General features: G+C 35.2%; 3 protein-coding genes across 3 annotated transcripts; all 3 read left to right on the top strand.

Moving 5' to 3' along the window:
- Positions 1 to 6,201: 6,201 nt before the first annotated feature.
- LOC139901906 (uncharacterized) lies at positions 6,202 to 8,990 on the top strand. The gene is made up of 4 exons (XM_071884573.1): positions 6,202 to 7,147; positions 7,246 to 7,361; positions 8,812 to 8,880; positions 8,979 to 8,990. Exons 1-4 carry the CDS (start codon positions 6,202 to 6,204, stop codon positions 8,988 to 8,990), a joined length of 1,143 nt encoding a protein of 380 aa, XP_071740674.1.
- Positions 8,991 to 11,281: 2,291 nt separating this feature from the next.
- Positions 11,282 to 11,900, top strand: LOC139901898 (uncharacterized). Its single transcript, XM_071884567.1, has 3 exons — positions 11,282 to 11,494; positions 11,588 to 11,674; positions 11,859 to 11,900. The coding sequence occupies exons 1-3, from the start codon at positions 11,282 to 11,284 to the stop codon at positions 11,898 to 11,900; spliced, it is 342 nt and encodes a 113-aa protein (XP_071740668.1).
- A 989-nt stretch (positions 11,901 to 12,889) lies between these two features.
- Positions 12,890 to 13,763, top strand: LOC139901890 (uncharacterized). The gene is made up of 3 exons (XM_071884561.1): positions 12,890 to 12,953; positions 13,035 to 13,205; positions 13,318 to 13,763. The coding sequence occupies exons 1-3, from the start codon at positions 12,890 to 12,892 to the stop codon at positions 13,761 to 13,763; spliced, it is 681 nt and encodes a 226-aa protein (XP_071740662.1).
- Positions 13,764 to 20,993: the final 7,230 nt, after the last annotated feature.

Raw genomic sequence — 20,993 nt, 5'->3', positions numbered from 1 at the left:
ATAAATACTCAAAATATGTTATTTCAAGTTTAAAGTATAGTTGTATTAGTAATATTATTATTACATTAAATAATAATAACAACATTAGTAGTAGTAATAAATATATATCATATAGATATGAAATTGGTATATAAAATGATATATTATTATTATTATTATTATCAATATGATAATATTCATTATTAATATTAGTATGATTATAATTAGTATTATTATTATTGTTAATAATATTATCGATATAAATTTATAGCTATCATTACCATTAATAATATTATTATTAGTATTACATTATTATAAATTTGTATTAATTACTATTATGTATAATATTAAGAGTATTATTATTATAGTTATATTTACTAATAATATTAATTATAATCTATAATAAATAAATAAATAAATAAATATATATATATAGAGATGGATATATACAGATATATATAATATATATGTACACAGATATATACAGAGATATATTTTAACAAATTATTATTATTTTTAGATTATTATTATTAATATAATTATTAATATTAATTAGATTTAAATTATATATACATATAAACAAATATATATAAAAGGAAATATGTAAAAATTAGTTATATATAATAAATTTTGTACGATTTTGTTACCAGTTGCCATCTAAACTGTATTAAACTCTTGTCCTGGTCTCCAATCAGTTACAAGTCAATATCCAATTTATATATTTTTATTTATTTTACGTACCTGTTGAAGCAAACCTTGTCGACCACTTCTGCAATAAATCCAACGAGTATTCTATGATATTGAAAAATCATTCAATTCATCAGTACCATTATCAATTTCTTTATTTACTGTTGCGAAATTTTGAATTAAAAACAGTAATTATACAAAAACCATGTCGACGACCCTGTTCTCTTTTCATATTTCAATTAGAACAATTTCGAATGAAATTTAAAAATGTGTAAATGCAGATTGGTTAGAAAACCTTCGTTTAAACTACCTGCAAATTCTCAAGGTCCAATTCTATCTATTGATTTCAATATTTCGAGTCAAAGTTTCGAGATAAAAAAGTCAAAAAAGTGTTCTTCAATCAAATTGATGTTTTAGAGATCAATTCTAGTACAATTGATGATTCAAAAAGTTTATAAAGATGATTTAAAACCTTTTTCATTTAGTAATCATGGTCTATAACAGCCTAAAATGTCGAATTCGATTTAAAGTTGATATGTGTTCTTAATTTTTCTGTTTCAGTTTTATTTTAATTATTTTTCTGTTGTTTTAATCAATTCAAACACTTCTAAATCGTTTCTGTATAAGTTTAAATCTTAAAAGTAATTAGTAAAATTCGTTGTTACTTGATTTTGAGCTCTGATCGATTTTAAGAGGAAGAAGAAGATGAATACGAGTAAACGGGATTTAAGATTTTCATTTTGGTATAAAACAGATATGTAGTTATGGAGGAATGGTTTAAGGGTGTGTCGGGTTAGCATGTGGTCACGGGTTCGAGTCCAGGGGCTGTTATGTTTTTAGAATCCATTTTAGTTGAGGTAGTTTTCAAATTCTATTATCATTATTATTATTATATTATTGTTATTATTATTATTATTATTATTATTATTATTATTATTATTATTATTATTATTATTATTATTATTATTATTATTATTATTATTATTATTATGATTACAATTATTGTTGTTATTATTAAGATTATTATTATTAATGTTATTATTGGTATTATAAGTATTATTATTAGCATTATCATAATTATAAGTATTATAACCATTATTGTTATTATTAGTCTTATAAGTATTATTAATATATTTATTATTATTAATTTTATCATTTAAGTATTTTTATTATTATTATTATGATTATTATTATTATTATTATTATCATTATTGTTATTATTACACTTATCATTATTATTATTACTATTATCATTAAGTATTAGAATTATCATTATTATTAGTATTATTATTAGTAAGTATTATGAATATCAGTTACTACTGTTATTATTACTAATATAAATATTAGTTACCAATTATTATTTTTTATTACTGTTATTATTAATATTATTATCAATATAAGTATTAATATTAAATAATATCATTATTAATATTATCATTATAAATATCAAAACTACCTTTTAAACAGATAAATATTTTGTATATAAAATATATTTATTATATATACTATAATTATATTAAAATTTCGTATAACTATATATATCAAACCTATTAATATTATTTATATAAACACATATAAATAACAAGCTATCGACTTTTAAATATAACATTAAACAATTATGTATATAAATATGGATATATTAATATAACTATAAATAAAAAATAGTAACCGTTATGAATATATACACAAATTAAACATACATAATATATAAATTAAAGATATAATAAATAAATTTGTCAGTTACGATTATATGTTTTAATATATATATACAAATGTTATAGGTTCGTGAATCCGAGGCCAACCCTGCATTGTTCAGTTTCGTCATATGTATTTTTACTACAAAATACAGTATTGAGTTCATTTGATTCCCTTTTACTCTTTACATTTTTGGGACTGAGAATACATGCGCTGTTTTTACAACTGCTTTATTAAATGCTTTTGAAATATATTTTGAACTGCGAATACATGAAATGCTTTTATAACTGTTTTATGAAATAGACACAAGTAATCGAAACTACATTATGTGGTTGAATTATCGATATCGAATATGTCGAATTTATCATGTCCAAAGTTTTCTCGGAATGATGGCGAGTTTATCATGTCCGAAGTTTTTCCGGAATGATGGCGAATTCATCATGTCCAAAGTTTTCCCAGAATGATGGCGAATTTATCATGTCCGAAGTTTTCCCGGAATGATGGCGAATTTAGCATGTCCGAAGTTTTCCTGAAATGATGGCGAATTTATCATGTCCGAAGTTTTCCCAGAATGATGATGAATTTATCATGTCCGAAGTTTTCCCGGAATGATGAGGATATTCTATATGCAACTTGTTAATGTCGATTACCAGATGTTCAATCTATATGAATGAACTTTATGCATGATGTTTATGGGAAATGGAAATATTAAATCTTGTGGTCTATTAAAATGATGAATTTTATTGTTTAGGATAAACCTATGAACTCACCAACCTTTTGGTTGACACTTTAAAGCATGTTTATTCTCATGTATTAAAGAAATCTTCCGCTGTGCATTAGCTCATTATAAGGATATTATTTGGAGTCATTCATGGCATATTTCGAAAGACTTTGCATTCGAGTCATTGAGTTCATCAAGATTATTATTATGTCAATTATAATTGGACGTATTATGAAATGGTATGCATACTCTCAACTTTCGATGTAAAGAAAATTTGTCTCTTAAAAACGAATGCAATGTTTGTAAAATGTATCATATAGAGGTCAAATACCTCGCGATGTAATCAACTATTGTGAATCGTTTATATTGTATATGAATGGGTCATTTCACGTTGTGCGCCTCTGTCAAGCGCACTATGTATCCAGCAGAGTTTTCTTACCAAGAGGTGACAAAGATAGTATACTATGAATCGGGGTTCACGACTTCCTAATGACAGAGAAAATAACTACAATCTATTAGTTGAAAAAGCGATTGAGTTTAAAACATAAGAGGAAAGTATCTCATCTACATACACATTTTACAACAAAAAAATCAGTAGCGTAACTGATTACATCATAGCATATAATGATATGCGTACCTACGCACATGGCGCTCGTGCGTATCACGTGCATCGTGCACGTCCATAATAATACCGGAGTATCTGATTAGGAGGTGCGCATGCGGGTTTTGCTTAGCGCACATGAAAGCAATCATATATGATTTTATCCATAATTAAACGTGATCCTTTTCCAACTATAAACCCGTTATTTATGGTTGTTATCCGGTAGCATCTAAAACCTAATTATGAGGCATTCTAGGGTTAGGGTTTTATTATAAATACAAACCTAAACCTCCTTCACTCGACACAACGTTTTCTGTATTACTCGAATTTAAGATTGCATCCAGAAAATGCTCTTATGGTAACAGGTATGTTCCATGAACATAAACCCTATGCAACCATCTCTAGTGGCCATTATTGCGGCAACTGCCATCAATGGTGGACGTAGCTTTGATCACCCTTTCGCAGATCATCATCTCAATAAGGGTTATTCACGGTAAACCAGACCGGAGATCAAAGCTATAAACGTTCTTAAACACTCCCTCATGCACTCAACATCATTCTTGCTATATGAGTAGATTTACGTTTGATCAAATGGCACCATCCATGGGACCATAACTAGAATTGCGTAAAAACTTTTATATGTTACGAATGATTAACTATAAAGCTTTTAACCTTTTATGGTTTTTCTTGTAACAGGTTACAACGGGAAAGTCTGGTAGCAATCAATCGACTCGTTCTCAGGTTCCTGATGTTACGGGATCGAAACACGTAAACCTAGACAAGACTCCTGTCACAAGTAAAACTCCAATCTCTGGAGCAGTTAAGATCTCGGAAAAATAAAAAACTTCGTCAACAGTTACTCCCAAGATGTATCAATCGTTGACGTCACGAACAACTACCGAATACTGGGCACCGGGTGACGAAGATGATGAAGAAGAGGAGTATGAGGAAGAGGTCCCTCTTACTACGGTGGGGTCCGTTCCCATCTACTCTACGCCAAAGTCAACAGTTCATACCCTGCGAGTAATGACCCCAGCGAGTGCATGCGAGTATTTAGCAGGGCAGAACATCGATGTTGGATATCCAACTAACGATCGCACTCCCTTGGACAAAATACAAAGAAATCGCATGTCTTCACCCATTCCCAAGTTATCGTCCTTGCTTTCGCCAAGTACACCTTCGGGGTATACTATCGATCCTGCGGGCGATAGCAAGAAGAAGAGCCAAGAAGATTTACTTGCCATACTGGCTGGAGCTGCGCCAGATAAATATGCGCATGCATTCATAGTGCCAGACAAGGGTGAAGAAGTGTTGGATAACTTCTATGCGGGAATAATTGGGCAAAAGGTAAAACCCTTCATGGAGGTTGCACCAGTTAATGAAAAGTTTGCGCCCCATATTGCCAATTATGTGTCCGAATCTCCTCCTATTATTCCATTAACTATGGGATGGTATGATGGCATAACAGATCCAGATGATTTCTTACAAAGGTATGAAGGAACAGCGCGCGCTCAGGCTTGGAACGATGAAACCAAGTTTTTAGAATTTCAAACTTTGTTACAGTGAGTCGCAAGGGAATGGTTTAGTAATTTGCCATTACCGCTTGTCACCTCCTATAATGATCTTCGAGCACGCTTTCTGTTAAACTTTTACAACATGCGCGCCCGCAAAAGGACGCATGTTGAATGTCATGATATCAAACAAGGTACAAGAGAATCTCTTGGGCAATTCATAGGTCAATACACCAAGGAAGTCGTTAAAATGGCTGAACTCCCCGAAAGTCAAAAAGTGTCAGGTTTTATACACGGGTTGTGTAGAAAGCGACATCTTGCCCTATGGCAGCGCTTGCGTATGAAGGTTGATGATACTTTAGCCGATGTAATCAAAGAAGCGCACAAGCATATGCATGCGAGGGAAGATGCCACTAGAAATAGTGGAAAAAATTCCGATGGCAAAAGTAACAAAGATGACGATTCTTATCGCAGTCAAGCAGGAGGATCAAAGCGCAAGGGTGATAATTACAGCTGGGGTCCTGCATCATCAAAATACAATAAATTTCAGAAGTTAAGCAATTTTGATCAAGGGAAGGGTCACTTCCCAAGTCAAAACTCTGCAATTATGCGTGAATTAACTAAAACATCAAAGGAATACTAGCCACTGAGCCAATCTATCTGACGTTCTCTGCTCCTGTGAAAATGTTAGAATGCACTAAGAGAGACAAATATAAATATTATGAGTTTCACGACGAATATGGGCACGAGATTGATTGATGCAAGTCTTTTATCTAAAAAGTGATCGAATGTTTGAGAAGGGGTGAGCTTAATCACCTGAAACCCATAAAAAAGCAGGGGACTGCGTCGCAGGGTAATCAATCGGAGAAAACCGCCCCCAACCAAAAGAAGGGCGGTGAAAAAAATTCTGATAAAACGATAAAAAGGTGCATGCTTGGCATTCTGGTCAGAGGCGCAAGGCCGAGCAATTGAAAGAATGGGAGGCGGAAGATATTATCTTCCCTCCAATGCAAACGATTAAACCTTCACATGCGCCCATAATTATTAAAGGTCGCATCATTGACTGTGGATACAATGTGCAATGGTTAAATGGTGACACGGGCAACAACGCCGACGTAATGTATGAACACTACTTCAGGCAGCTACCAGTGACAATCAAGTCCAAGATACGGGCACCCACAACTATTCTGTCAGGATTCTCCGGTGAATCTGCATGGCCATTAGGGTGCATTGAGCATGAACTAGAGCTGGTCGATGATAACGACTCAACCCGCATGAGGGCCGTCCCTGTTGAATTCTGTGTGGTGCGTTCTTATTTGTGTTACAATGCACTCCTCGCGTGCGTGACTTTGCAGAAGTTTGGCGCGGTACCCTCTACCGTTCATGGCACGATCAAGTTTCCTACTAAGCAAGGTATTGCTACTATTCGGATGGAGTCTGGAAGAGCACTATGTGCTTCGATAACATCGCCTAAACCATTGTCTACAGTTGAAGAACAGATACAAAGCAGTTCTGTCCTAGTTAATCCAAAGTACCTTGACAAACGAATTCAGATTGGGGGCGATTTTTCAGATGACATCAAAGTCCAGTTGCGTGACATACTGGTAGCCAACATGGACATCTTCGCATGGTGTGAGGATGATATGATTGGGGTACCACAAAATATCGCTGAGCACAAGCTGAACGCGAATCCAAACTTAACTCCAATGCGACAAAAGAAGCGCCCAATGGCGCCAGAAAGAAGCGAATGCTTACGGTTGGAGGTGGACAAGCTGGTTCATGTGAACATTCTTAGAGAGGTGCGGTATCAGACTTGGGTCGCGAATCCTATTTTGGTTAAAAATGGAGATGGATCATGGCGCATGTGCGTCGATTTTAAGGACATCAACAAAGCGTGTCCTAAGGATAATTTTCCTTTGCCTGAGATTGACTGGAAGGTTGAATCCCTTTCCGGTTTCAGGTTCAAATGCTTTTTGGACGCGTATAAGGGGCATCGCCAGATTTAGATGGCAGTAGGGGATGAAGACAAGACTGCGTTCCACACTGATTAGGGTTGAAGAATGCGGGGGAAACATACCAGAGAGTAGTGGATTTGGCGTTCAAGGATCAAACTGGCAGAAATCTTGAGGCTTATGTAGATGACTTGGTCATCAAAAGCAACACAGAGGTACAATTTGTGACAACCCAGAAATTTCCGATCAAATTTAAACTTGATCTTTATATGATTTCGACATGATAAGCAAAGTCTGTAATATTGAAACCTTATAAACTTTGAACTGTGTTCATGCATACATTTGACCTTTGAACTATTTATATGGATTTAATGAACCTTTAACTATTCCCGACGATTCACGAACCTTAATTGCAGATAGATATGTGTGTGTATATATAAATTTATATATATTAATTTGAAATATTATATATATTGTGCTTATTAAATGTAATTATGATACTATGATAATTATTATTTAAAAACATATCTATATATATATATTAATAATGTATATTAAATATATATTTTGTGATTTCGAATCTATTTAGTAAACGACTAATTATCATTCAATGGATATTACATGAGTAAAATACGAACTAATATTATTTTAAAATAAACGGTGATCCGAAAATGAGTTCTATAAATTTTAGGCTTATTAAAAATGTATTTAGGAACTATTTGTTAAGTTTTAACATTTTTTTATATTTCACCCATAAATGAGAGGGACAGTTGATGTAATTTTTATTTATCAAATTAAGGATCGAATTTTATATCATAATGACTAAAATAAATAATTATAAGTAATTTAAAAATATGGGATTTTTTCGAAGACTTTTATCCGCCCCTGATTTCAAATGGTGCACTGAAAACTGACTGTCGGCAAGATAATTATTTGTGAACACGTTTATTATTATGATTATATTATTTTATTATTTGTTGTACAACTTGACTCCTTTATTCTATATTAAAACTTATATATGGACACTAGCATATGATGTAACATTCATGTTACTGTTTCGTTGGCAAACAACATAAATCCATTTTTTTTTACTCGAGCCATTCATTTGCTTTGCTACTACTATATTTTTTTTATTTACAGCCATCAAAGATCAAACACAACCACCATAACCCACTTCTATTTACTTCTTGAACAAAACATCACCACCTGCGTTTTCTTCTCTTGTTTTTCTTCTTGTCGAGCTCAGACCCCCATCACCACCACGAACCCATGAAGAACCACCATTAACGCCACCCTTTACAACCATAATTGCTACTCGTATTCTGTCTTTACAGCAGTAAACCATCAAGCAAACACCACCTAGTTGTTTTCTTCTAGCTTTCAGTTCAAACCACACGACCACCACTTCGAAACCAAACCACCATCCTCCACTCGTACCAAGTCATAACACACCACTACGAACCCTTTTAATATGATATTTATACTCATTTTTTTTCTTTCTTTTCTGTGATTATGATCGAAGAAATAACCGACACAATCATCATTAACCCACAAACCAACATTTCAATCCAAGCACCTTGGAACCTTGTAAACTCGGCACCACAGCTGCAGCAGCCATGGCTACCACTGTTACTATTTATGTTTTTTTTTCTTTCTACGATACAGCAAAAAAAACACGAAGTGGGTATTAACAGAGGAGAGGAAGATGACGAGTTGAGTGATGAGAAGTTTATGGTTACAATATTGATTCTATAACAAAAAGAGGAGAACGATGATATTATTATGATCATAAATATGGTTATTGTTATGATTATAATCGTGATTATGAGTAGGATTATGATTGATAGAAATTGTAATATGATGATATGAAGTGAGATAATTAAAATGATAGAGGATATGATGATGATGAAGATATGAATTAAATGGGTTTTGTTTATGAAGAAGACAATAAGTTTTATAAGGTTAAATAAATTTAACTTGCTGGTTAGTTTAAGAAAGTAACAATGGTTTAATGGTCTAGAGTGTTAGTTGAGTTACGAATGGTTGTGAGTTCAATCCCAGGCTACAGCAAATTATATTTTTTTTCATCGATGGACTGTTTGCTTTGTTTCCTAATTGGGCCGAGGATTGTTCTCTTGGGCCGAAATCCAATCTCTTGTTGGACTACTCTGTTGGGCCGTGATCTAAATTCTGCTGGGCTACTACTTTGATGAAGATTAATAATATATTGATAATATATTGATTTTTCGTACAAGGTATATCAGAAAGACTATATATGGATCGATGGTTTGTGGTGTTGGCATATGAGCGAGAGGTCTTGGGTTTGAGTCTTGTCATGGGCGATTCTTTTTAGAGAAGATTCTGAGGGTATACTTATTTATTATAATTATTATTGTTATTATTATTATTATTCTTATTATTGTTACTAATATTATTTTTGATTATGATTGTTATTAAATACAAAGATAAAAGGTATAATAATTATTATCACTAATATTATTATCATTACTAGTATTATCATTAATATTATTAATTTTACCAAGTATTATTAATATAAGTATTATGGATTACCTATTGATATTATTATTATTAATCTCATTAATATTAGTAATAGTATCATTTTTGTGACTATTAGTATTATTATTATTATCATTAAACAAATGTATTATTATTAACAATACCATTATTATTATAAATATTATTATTATTAATAAAGTTATTATTATTATTATTATTAGTAAATCATTAATATCAAAACTATCATTTTTTTTTTACAAATAAATATTTTGTACATAAAAACACTTATTACTTATACTATAACTATATTGATATTTCATATAACTATATATAAAACATATTAACATTTTTTATACAAATACTTACATATAACAAAGTAGGTACTTTTAATATAATACTAAATATATATAGATATTAATATAATTATATTAATATATATATATATATATATATATATATATATATATATATATATATATATATATATATATATATATATATATATATATATATATATATATATATATATATATATATATAACACCTAATTTAAGATATAACATATATTAATAACTACAACTACATAAATAATATATATTAATAAATGAAATTATATGATTTTCATTTTATGTTTTAATAGATATAAAATTTATATAGGTTCGTGAATCCGATGCCAACCCTACACTTGTTCAATGACGACATATGCATTTTTACTACAAAATACAATATAGTGAGTTTCATTTGCCTTTTTACCATTTATATTTTTGGGCTGAGAATACATGCGCAATCTTTATAAATGTTTTACGAAATAGACACAAGTAATCGAAACTACATTATATGGTTGAATTATCGAAATCGAATATGCCCCTTTTTATTAAGTCTGGTAATCTAAGAATTAGGGAACAGACACCCTAATTGACGCGAATCCTAAAGATAGATCTATTGGGCCCAACAAGCCCCATTCAAAGTACCGGATGCTTTAGTACTTCGAAATTTATATCATGTCCGAAGGAGGATCCCGGAATGATGGGGATATTCTTATATGCATATTGTGAATGTCGATTACCAGGTGTTCAATCCATATGAATGATATTTTTGTCTCTATGCATGGGACGTATGTTTATGAGAAATGGAAATATGAAATCTTGTGGTCTATTAAAATTATGAAATGTTTATTTATGTTAAACTAATGAACTCACCAACCTTTTGGTTGACACTTTAAAGCATGTTTATTCTCAGGTATGAAAGAAATCTTCCGCTGTGCATTTGCTCATATTACATGGAGTCGTTTATGGCATATAGAGGTCAGAACCTCGCAATGGGACCAACTGTTGAAGACTTCGTCCAGATGGATTAGGACGGGGCATTTCATAATTATTGGCTGATATCCAGGAAACGTTCAACTCTCTGCGAAAAATCAACATGAACCTACAACATAACTAGATTCCTGTCATGGTGTTCTTGGGAGGAAGAGGGCAAGTTCTTAGGACATGTAGTGATGCCGCGAGGAATCAAGGCTAATCCCAAGAAGATCAAAGCCGTAGAGAGTATGAGCTCCCCAAAATCAAGGAAAGAAGTGTAAAGTTTGACAGGAAAGTTGGCTGCGCTAACTAGATTCATGTCAAAAGCCGCGGAGCGGTCGTTACCTTTTTTCCAGACCCTTAAGAATTCATTGAAAAAGTCAGACTTCAGGTGTACTGAAGAGGCCGAGAAATATTTTGTCGAGATGAAGTCGCTCTTAAAGGAGTTGCCTACTTTGACTGTGCCAATAGCGGGCAAGACATTGATGATGTATCTTGCGACTTCAAAAGAAGCGATCGGTTCTGTTCTTGTAGCAGATAGGGGCATGTATGTCTCATATTAAGACTTGGAATAGGTATTGAATGTAATGCTTACTATGTGTTTCCCACTATTTTGGACGCAGGTACAAATGCCTGTGCATTTTGTCAGCAAAGCACTTTGCGGCAGCGAAGTTAACTACCCACCTATTGAAAAGCTCGTATACGTGCTAGTACACACAGCTCATTGGCTTTACAGGCACTTCCAGGCGCATCCAATAGTGGTGTTAACTGATCAACCGATAAGATAGGTATAAGTCGCGGCACGCACATCCCAATCTCTTTTTCACACAATCTTATAAGACGCCAAATACGCACTTGAATTAATTGTGATACGCTGATAACATGTGATGACAGGTATTGTACAAGCCTGAGGTTTCGGGTAGATTGGCCAAATAGGCTATCGAATTGGGAGAGCATGAAATCAATTACTCCCCGCGCACAGCGATAAAAGGCCAGATACTTGCAGATTATTTGGCTGAGACAACGGGAGAAGTAGAGGCACTCGCAGAAAGTACTACAGTCGGCTGTGACGAGAATAAGGTCTAGGAGCTGCATATGGATGGAGCTTGTGGGCCCGAAGGTGCTGGTGCCGGGTTGGTTATTACAAGCCCCGATGGAGAGGAGCATACTTATTCACTCCGATTCACATTTGCTGCGACCAATAAAGAATCTGAATATGAAGCATTACTGTTTGGGATAGGCATAACAACAACTCAGAATAAATCACTTAGATTCGTAAGTTGACTCACAGTTTGTCGTTAACCAGGTCAATGGATCGTTCGAAGCGCATGAAGCCTCTATGCAACGGTACATGGAACTGGTCCACGAATTAGCAAATGAGTTTGATGTTTTCACGTTGACGCAGGTACCCAGGGGACAAAATAAGAAGGTGAACGTGCTGAGAAAGTTGGCCGCCTTAACTTTCGATCATCTGCGCAAAAACGTATGGGTTGAAGTGTTAACAGAAAATCTATTGATGAGAAATCAATTATTGCGCCCATCGTAGAGGAAAGCCCAAATTGGATGACACCATTGGTGAAATTCTTAACAAAGGGTGAACTCCCAATAGACAAAAAGGAGCACGAAAGATTCAAATGAAAGCCCCCATGTACGCGTTAATTGAAGATGATTTATACATGAAATCCTATCTAGGCCCAAGCCTGCTGTGCATTGGGCATATTCAAGCTAAAGCGGTGCTTCGATAAGTTCATGAAGGCTCTTGTGCTTTACACTCTGGGTACAGAACAATTGCCGCAAAAGTGATGCGCTTAGGGTATTACTGGCCCTCCATTCACAGTGATGCCGCATAAATAGTGAGGACATTCTAGTCGTGTCAACAACACACACCAATAAGTCGAGCGCCGCGGCACCCAATGATACCGATAATGGTAGTATGGCCGTTCAGCAAGTGGGCCATCGACATTGTCAGTCCCATTACTGTGTGCTCAGGTACGCTTGAAATAAAACGCTTATGTAATACTTTGTAATATACGCGCTTTAATAGTATTCACATCATCATTGCTTCCTCAGGAGGAATAAAATTCTTGGTGGTAGCAATTGATTATTTTACCAAGTGGGTGGAGGCAAAAGCATTGGCAACAGTTACCGGCAGGCATATCCGTAACTTCTTTTGGGAAGATATTTTGTGCAGGTTTGGTATCCCCAATGAAATTGTTAGCGACAATGGTACTCAGTTTGAAGGCAAACCTTTTAAGAGCTGGCGTCAGAGCTGAATATCAAGCAATGTTTCACTTCGGTCACGCACCCACAAGCTAACGGCCAATGTGAAGTAACAAACCAAGATACTGTAAAGGGGATAAAGGCGCGCCTGGGTTGTATGGTAGTGAGTGGGTCGATGAGTTCCCGAGTGTTTTATGGGTGCATCATACCACTCATAAAAACAACACAGAAGAAACACCGTTCAACTTAGTCTACGGAACTGAAGCAGTAATCCCCGCAGAATTGGTGGTTCCAACAAAGCGCATACGCAGCTTTGACGAGTCAAGTAATGATGAGAGCTTGTGCGCTAATCTAGATATGCTAGAAGAGCACAGAGTGATAGCTACCATACGAGAAGCAATTACCAAGCAGAAGATCTCTAAGTACTACGACAAGCGCGTTAAACCTATGTCATTCAGGGTTGGAGATTATGTGTGGCGTAATAATGAAGCAAGTCGGGCTGAGAATACTGGAAAGATGGGCCTAAACTGGGAAGGTCCTTATGAAGTTATTGGAATAAGCGCAACGGGGTTCTATTGATATCGGCCAAAAAGTCACGTTTTTACCCCCGATATTAGGCCCTAAATCCATAAATTTCCAAACTTTATCGCAAAAATAATTGCTTTGTCAGTTGATTTTGTAGATTTAGTAAATACGAAGGCGATGCAAAAAGAATCAAGTAAAACGGAGCTAAAACGAAAAATCTAGAGCGAAAACGCTGAAAGGCAAGAAATCAATTTACGATCCAGTGATTTCAGCTGACAGGCAAGCCAAACGGGCTGCCAAACAGCTTTTCTGTATGGAAAACGGCCAGCCACATAGCTAGAACAAATGGGTATTGCAAATGGCTGATCTGATCAAACGGACACAACAAACGACCAGCCAAACGGCCAGCCAGCCATTTGCTGGCAAAATTCAAGTCTATTTAAAGGGCTCTTTCCATCCATTTCAACATAGACTCAATTTGCAATTTATTTTATATTTTCAAGCTTTTTAGTTAGTTTTTAGTAGTAGCGAGCTTAGCTTTTATTTTTCGGAGGATATCTCGGCGCGTCCCTGCGATCTCGGGCAGATTTCTTCAGCGTTTTTAGGTTTTTATCCGAAACACTTGTCTTTTGTATTAAACATATATTCTTACCTTTTATGTTTAATAATGCGTTCTGATATTTCCATGTTAGCTTAATTAATCTGTATGTTGCCATGATAGAAGTTTAGGTTAGCGTAGTTATGTTAAATTAGTATGGTTACTAATGTTATGCTGAACTTGCGAGTCTGATAGATTTGTATGCTAGCATCTTAAGGATTGACCAACCTAGGTTTTGATCAGGACTTGTCCACTTATATGAACTTAGCTACTTCATAGGATTAAGAACCCTGGTTATATTGTATATGAAGATTCGATGAACTCGGTATGTTCGGAGTTCCCGAGAGGCATCTAATGCGCTTTTAGGATACGGAACTTAGGAATTGAGACATGAATGACCTAGTATGCCTATTGACTATTCCAAGGAGACCTCTTAGGAGCTGTTAAGATCTAGCTAGTGCCTCGACTATATGATCCAACCGTATTGGATGTTCTTGTTTGATTGTTGCCCTAGGATTAAGTCATATCAACTATTTAGGTATCTGCTAGGTTTCTATTTGCTTTACTTTCAGTATATCACTTGTAATGCTTTATAATGTTTGATTTAGTTTGATCTCATTAGTATGATGAAATGGTTGTTAGTTTTCATTTAAGGTTTTGTTAACTTAACCCGACGGATTTCTTCCGTTTGTGATCAGTGTTCAATCAACACGGCACGTTATTCAGTTAACTAAGCTGATAACGAGGGTTAGGATTAGAACTCAAATCACTAATAAACCTAGTGCTTTACTAAGGATAACCTCCGAGGTATGGTTACTTTTCAATTATACAACCAAGTGACATACTTTTCACTACTCAACGAGAACTCTGAGAGTCTAGAGATAAGTAGGTCTGTGTAATTGGCTCATCCAACAAGATCTACACCATTCCAATCATAGCTTTAACATCAACATAATTACCTTTCCCTAACCCAAACTAATATCTTGGTCAACATTTCCTTGATCTGCATACTCCGGATATCCTTCCACTTTATTTACTTTTCCGCATTTAGGACTATTAGTTTAAAGCAAACTATTATCTTTACCCAGGTAATTTACCAAAGACAATTATCCACTTGATTTTCAATTCGTTAAACCATTCAAAAAATACGACCCTAGGTTAACTTACACCTTCTACATTTTAGAGATTAAAAGTAAATTTAGGCCCCGCACAATATAAATAATAAACCACTGTTTGCTACTCTGATCATCCGATTCTGACGTTTTGCGGCCCAACGACACCGCACGAATAAAACCGTCCGTTTTGGTCATACCATTGTAGAAACGAGTTTCTGGCGCCGCTGTCGGGGAATCGAATATTTAATTGAGAAAGATTTTAAACAGACAAAAGTGTTGCTAAGTGGTGTCTATGAAAGACAATTATACACGGACTTGGTTGTTAGATTTTCCGAACATTGTCCAGTTATATTGGAACCAAAAGGATCCTGTCTCTCCGTAGTCGGCCTGGCCACCTAGGTACGAAGTAATCTGTGAAAAATCCTATCAGTTGAAATATCCAATAAGGTTAGCGACCGAATTTCAAGAATAATTGTTTTTATTAAAATATCGATCCTTTTAGTCAATTAATATTTTTTAAAAGTTACCTTTTAAAGTATTTTTAAATAGAAAATCTAAAAATGGAACAACAAAACACCCTTGCTTCTATGCAAAAGTTATGCTTAGAAAAAAGAGGAGGACCAATCACCTTAGGAACCGAAGGAATTCCTGAAATCAGTTCACATATGATCAAGTTAGTCAGTATGATCTGTAAATTTTAAGGATTACCGACTGACGATCCCATCTTTCACTTAAACAAATTTATCAGTCTGGTTGACTCTTTTAAAAAGGGAGAAAACGAGAAAAACCTTTTGAAACTTCATCATTTTCAATATTCTCTATCTACACGCGCTTTAACATGGTTTGACTAGCTTAACCCGAATTCAATACATTCATGGGAGGAACTAGCAACCAAGTTTTTGAACAAATTTTATCCACCCTCCCTGCAAACCTATTTAAGAAATAACATCACAAACTTTTCTCAAAAAGAAAACGAGTCATTATGTCTAGCATAGAATAGAGTAAAGGTGATACTTAAAAGATGTCCGAATCATTCGTTAAGTCAGGCAGACATAATCTGCACACTTTACAAAGGTTTGACCAAGGATGATAAGTCTCTCCTAGACATGGTGATCGTTCCTTATTTGTCACGATTATTTATGTTTAAATACGCAAAATTAACTATGTGTGAGCGAAAAAGGAGATACTTTGATGTGGTTTTATGTTTTACAGGTAAGAAAGATGTTGGCGCAAAATGTGGTACAAAACAGCGGTTTAAAGCGGATTATGGACAAGATTTGAGAGCTTAAAGAGTGATCAGGAAATTTGTATTGGCGTAAAATACGCCATTTTTGACGTAAAATACGCCACAGCTCAGGTCAATCCAGAACAAAATCTAATTTCAGGCATAAAAATACGCCCAGGAGTTTTTACATTGCCATAAAATACGCCATGCTAGAAAAACTAGTGCCGGGAAATACGAAAATTAGCTTTGTGGCCAAGTTTCCTAACCCCTACTTAAAGGGAGCTCTAGGGTTACGAAACCAACACTTTTTCAATCAGTTTTAGCAGCAGAAAACATTCCCAAACACCTCAAAACACCATCCAATCATCATTATTCAAGGATTCAAGTCAAGATCAAGGTGTGGTTCATCATGCAATCATCAAGAAACTCATTGATTATCATCACCAACATGCTTGGCTAGTTTTCTAAACTTTATCCTTTCCATGAACAATTGAATCATGTATAATTTCATTCAAGATTATGTGATTTGTGATGTTTAATACTTTTGAATTTTGATGTTATGAATCAAGTTAATTTTTGATTAATGCAAATTCTATGTTTGTTATTTCAAGTTAAATTATGGCGATTTAACAGCGTGTTCTTGATCCAACTTAGTGTTAATTAGATTAGGGATAAAGACACTTTGTCTAGATTGCATAGTTTAAACTCAAGATAGTAGAATTATTGAACTCAAGAAGTCTTGTCTATGAGATTTGATCAACAATTGATAAACATAATGCTTGTTTGAATGAATGCATGTTAAATTGAGATTGTGAAAGGATAAAGGCTTTACTCTCATTGTTTACATTTCAATCTTTTCAACCGCACGCTAGTTTAAGTCTAAGTTTTAAGTAGAGATTAATCTAAGTAGTCTTTAGTTAAACCAACAACTCAATCTGAAAATTGCTTGCTTGTTAACCATAACTTTCCGTGAAACGAACCCTGCTTACCCTAGCTAAATTAGAGTAATTAGGCTATTTTTGGTCGACCCTTCGACATCGATCAAATTTTGGCACCGCTGTCGGGGAGGTGTGTGCTTGATTTGCAAGCTCTTATTTTATTGCTTTTGTGTTGGAAAAAAAAAACATAAAAATTATAAAAGCAAAAAAAATCCAAAAATAATGTTTTGTTTAATTTTGTTTTTGTCAGTTTTACGCTCGGTGTTCTTGTTTTTGTTGGAGTGCAGGTTAGTGTATGCAAACTCGGAGTTCGGGAGATCAAAATCTTAAGCCTTTAGACCCGAAAATCGAGAAATCTGCAAAAGCGAATCGAAAAGCTACAAGAATCTTAATGGGTTTGACAGTGACTTCAGCATCCACTCAACCACAGTTAGAGACACATCCGATTGTTCTGCCAAACTCTCCTAAATCAGAGTCTGACACTGAAGAGGAAGTTTTTGATCAATGAGATGAGATGGCCGAATGACCAAGAGGAGTAGACACCTACTACCAACCGGGTGATTTTGAGGATCATTCACCCATTGTTTATCCTGCACTGGCAGGAGGAAACAACCGACGATTTGAGGTCCGACCTCAACTCATTTCGATCTTGCCGACCTACCGAGGTATGGCCAATGAGGAGCCATATAAACACATCACGGAATTTAATGGGATATGTGCTGCTAATCAGGTAAACGGTTTCACTGATGATGAGGTACGTCTTCGATTATTTCCTTATTCACTTAAGGATAAGGCAAAAAGATGGTTTCTCTCCTTGCCCGCCCGGAGTATTAATACTTGGGTGGAAATGAAAAAACGATTTTAGAGGAATTTTACCCCATAAGTAAAACTTCAGACATGCGTACGTAAATAAAATCTTTTAAACAATTACCGGGTAAATTATTTCATGAAGCGTATGAACGTCTGAAGGAGTTACTTAAGGCATGCCCACACCATGAGATACCCAAGTGGGAATTGGTTAAAGTTTTCTATGATAGTTTAGATTCCCAAAATAGGCAGTTTCTTTTGGCGGCTAGTGGTGGGGCATTCTTAACTCGGTCTAGTGATGATGAATGGACGTTCTTTGAACAGTTAAGCAAGGGTTCAAAAACTCAAGCTTCGGTTAATCGTAAACAACCAAGTACCTCCCAAGTGAATCATGTTTCCAATTCGGGTGGTTCATCTAGGAACTTAGAGCAGGAATTTGATGATTTGAAAATGCTTATATTTAACAACCCAAACCAGGGTCTTGCTTATAATGTTTCGCAGGTTCAGGAAGTATGTGAGATTTGTGGAGATCCTTCTCACTTTGCATACGGCTGTAGAAATGGGATTTCATCGGTAAATCAGCACATAGTGGAAGAACAAGTTAACGAGGTTCAGGGACGGAGATATGATCCATACTCCAACACGTATAATCCGGGTTGGAGAAATCATCTTAATTTCAGTTGGAGCAATAACAACGCTCTGAATGCTAACCAAGGGAACCAACTTAGACTACAAAACAACTTTCAAAACCAGGGTAACTTTCAGAACCAAGGCAACTACCAAAGAAACTATCAAAATCATTATCCCAACAACCGAAACCAAAACCAAAACAATTATCAAAACCAAGGCCAAGGCCAAAACCAAAACCAAAATCAAAACAGTACTTCAACAAATCAACCATCTAGCTCGGATGCTAAGATGGATGCGTTCATCTCCGAAATGCGAAAATTGATAGAAGTGCAAAATAAGTCGATTGGTGCATTGGCTAAGGAGGTCGGTAATGTAGAGGAAAGTAAGGAAAATATGGAACCAAGTACAATTCCAAGCTACACGGTTCTAAATCCAAATCATAAGGATCAAGGAAAAGGGCATAGCGCTAACATGGTAGGTATTTTGAGAAGCGGAAAGAAGTATGACAATAAGGTTGGTGAAAAAGAGGTAGTGCAACCAGAGTCAAGTAAGTCTCCAATTGTTCTTGATGATTTAGAGGTAAGTGAAGTTGATGACCAAGGAAAAGGAGTGAAAAATAAGGACCCAATTGTTAATGAGACCGGGAAACCGAAGACGGAATCAAAATCCGTCCCATTTCCCAAGGCCTTAGAGTCCCCAAATCAATTCCCTTATGAGAAAAAGGGACCACAACCAGAGGACATGTGGGAAATGTTTAAACAGGTTAAGATAAATTTACCTCTCCTCGATGCTATTAGGTAAGTCCCATCATATGCTAAATTTTTAAAGGACCTTTGCACTCAAAAGAGGAAGCAAAGGGCGAATTTACCCAAAAAGGTGGAGCTAACCGAGTACCTAAGTGCGGTTATTTCGGGTACACTTCCACCTAAGTTTAAGGACCCAGGGACCCCGTTGATAGCTGTGACTGTAGGAAATGTGAATGTAAAAAAGGCGTTATTGGACCTAGGAGCTAGCATAAATATTTTATCTTTTTGTCTAGTTGATCGATTTGAATTGGGTTTAATGAAAAGAATCGACATAATTATTTAACTAGCGGACCAGTCAATCAAAATGCCTAGGGGGATATTAGAAGGTGTGATAGTAAAAGTGGAGGATTTCTATTACCCAGTTAACTTTGTTGTTATGGATATAGAACCTAGGAATAGAGATGCCCAACCCACTATAACCTTGGGACTCCCATTTTTGGCCACCATTAATGCTCACATTAATTGTGGAATGGGAGGTATGGACATATCTTTCGGTAATCGCAAGATGAGGATTAATATCTTTAATTCTCTTCATACACTGGATGTCCATGAATGCTATCGGATAGATGTGATTGATGAATTACCGGAAAAACATACTTCTCACCTAATAACCAACGACCCAGTAGAAATATTTTGCTTAGGTGACGAAGAGGATGTTGAGTGTGAAGAGGTCAAGGCAGCAGAATTAGCAGTAGCAAGTACAATGGATGCCAGGTTGCCACCATGGACTCATAAATATGAGCCACTACCTAAATCCATTGATACTAATACTAGACCTTCACTAGAGTCACCACTGACTCTTGAGTTAAAACCCTTACCTTCTCATTTGAAGTATGCATTTTTAGGTACTGATGGCACTTTGCTAGTTATTATTGCTTCAGATTTGATAGGTGTGCAGGAAAAAGCCTTGATGGAAGTGCTTAAGTACAAGGCTGCAGTAGGGTGGACGAAGTCCCTCAGTGTGTATGCATAGGATAGTTACAGATCCGAAGGTTAAACCTGCTCATGATACGTAACGCAGGTTAAACCCGAATATGCAGGAAGTTGTAAAGAAGGAAGTTCTCAAATGGTTAGATGCAGGGATTATTTTCCCTATTTCGGATAGTCAGTGGGCAAGCCCCACTCAAACATTGCCAAAGAAAGCTGGGATAATGGTAATTGAAAC

The sequence above is a fragment of the Rutidosis leptorrhynchoides genome, chromosome 1 (assembly GCF_046630445.1).
Source record: "Rutidosis leptorrhynchoides isolate AG116_Rl617_1_P2 chromosome 1, CSIRO_AGI_Rlap_v1, whole genome shotgun sequence".
NCBI lineage: Eukaryota > Viridiplantae > Streptophyta > Magnoliopsida > Asterales > Asteraceae > Rutidosis > Rutidosis leptorrhynchoides.
Note: the sequence above shows the minus strand (reverse complement) of the source record. Positions and strands in the feature narration are given on the sequence as shown.

Bases quoted from the DNA above. Each gene is read 5' to 3' on its own strand.
- LOC139901906 (XM_071884573.1), top strand. From the start codon at position 6,202: ATGCAAACGATTAAACCTTCACATGCGCCCATAATTATTAAAGGTCGC. The intron at 7,148-7,245 runs GTTTCAGGTTCA...CACACTGATTAG, and splicing joins GAAGGTTGAATCCCTTTCCG to GGTTGAAGAATGCGGGGGAA. The intron at 7,362-8,811 runs GTACAATTTGTG...TCTACGATACAG, and splicing joins TCATCAAAAGCAACACAGAG to CAAAAAAAACACGAAGTGGG.
- LOC139901890 (XM_071884561.1), top strand. From the start codon at position 12,890: ATGGTAGTATGGCCGTTCAGCAAGTGGGCCATCGACATTGTCAGTCCC. The intron at 12,954-13,034 runs GTACGCTTGAAA...TTGCTTCCTCAG, and splicing joins TCCCATTACTGTGTGCTCAG to GAGGAATAAAATTCTTGGTG. The intron at 13,206-13,317 runs GCAAACCTTTTA...GATACTGTAAAG, and splicing joins CAATGGTACTCAGTTTGAAG to GGGATAAAGGCGCGCCTGGG.
- LOC139901898 (XM_071884567.1), top strand. From the start codon at position 11,282: ATGTCAAAAGCCGCGGAGCGGTCGTTACCTTTTTTCCAGACCCTTAAG. The intron at 11,495-11,587 runs GTAGCAGATAGG...TTTTGGACGCAG, and splicing joins AAGCGATCGGTTCTGTTCTT to GTACAAATGCCTGTGCATTT. The intron at 11,675-11,858 runs GTACACACAGCT...ATGTGATGACAG, and splicing joins AAAAGCTCGTATACGTGCTA to GTATTGTACAAGCCTGAGGT.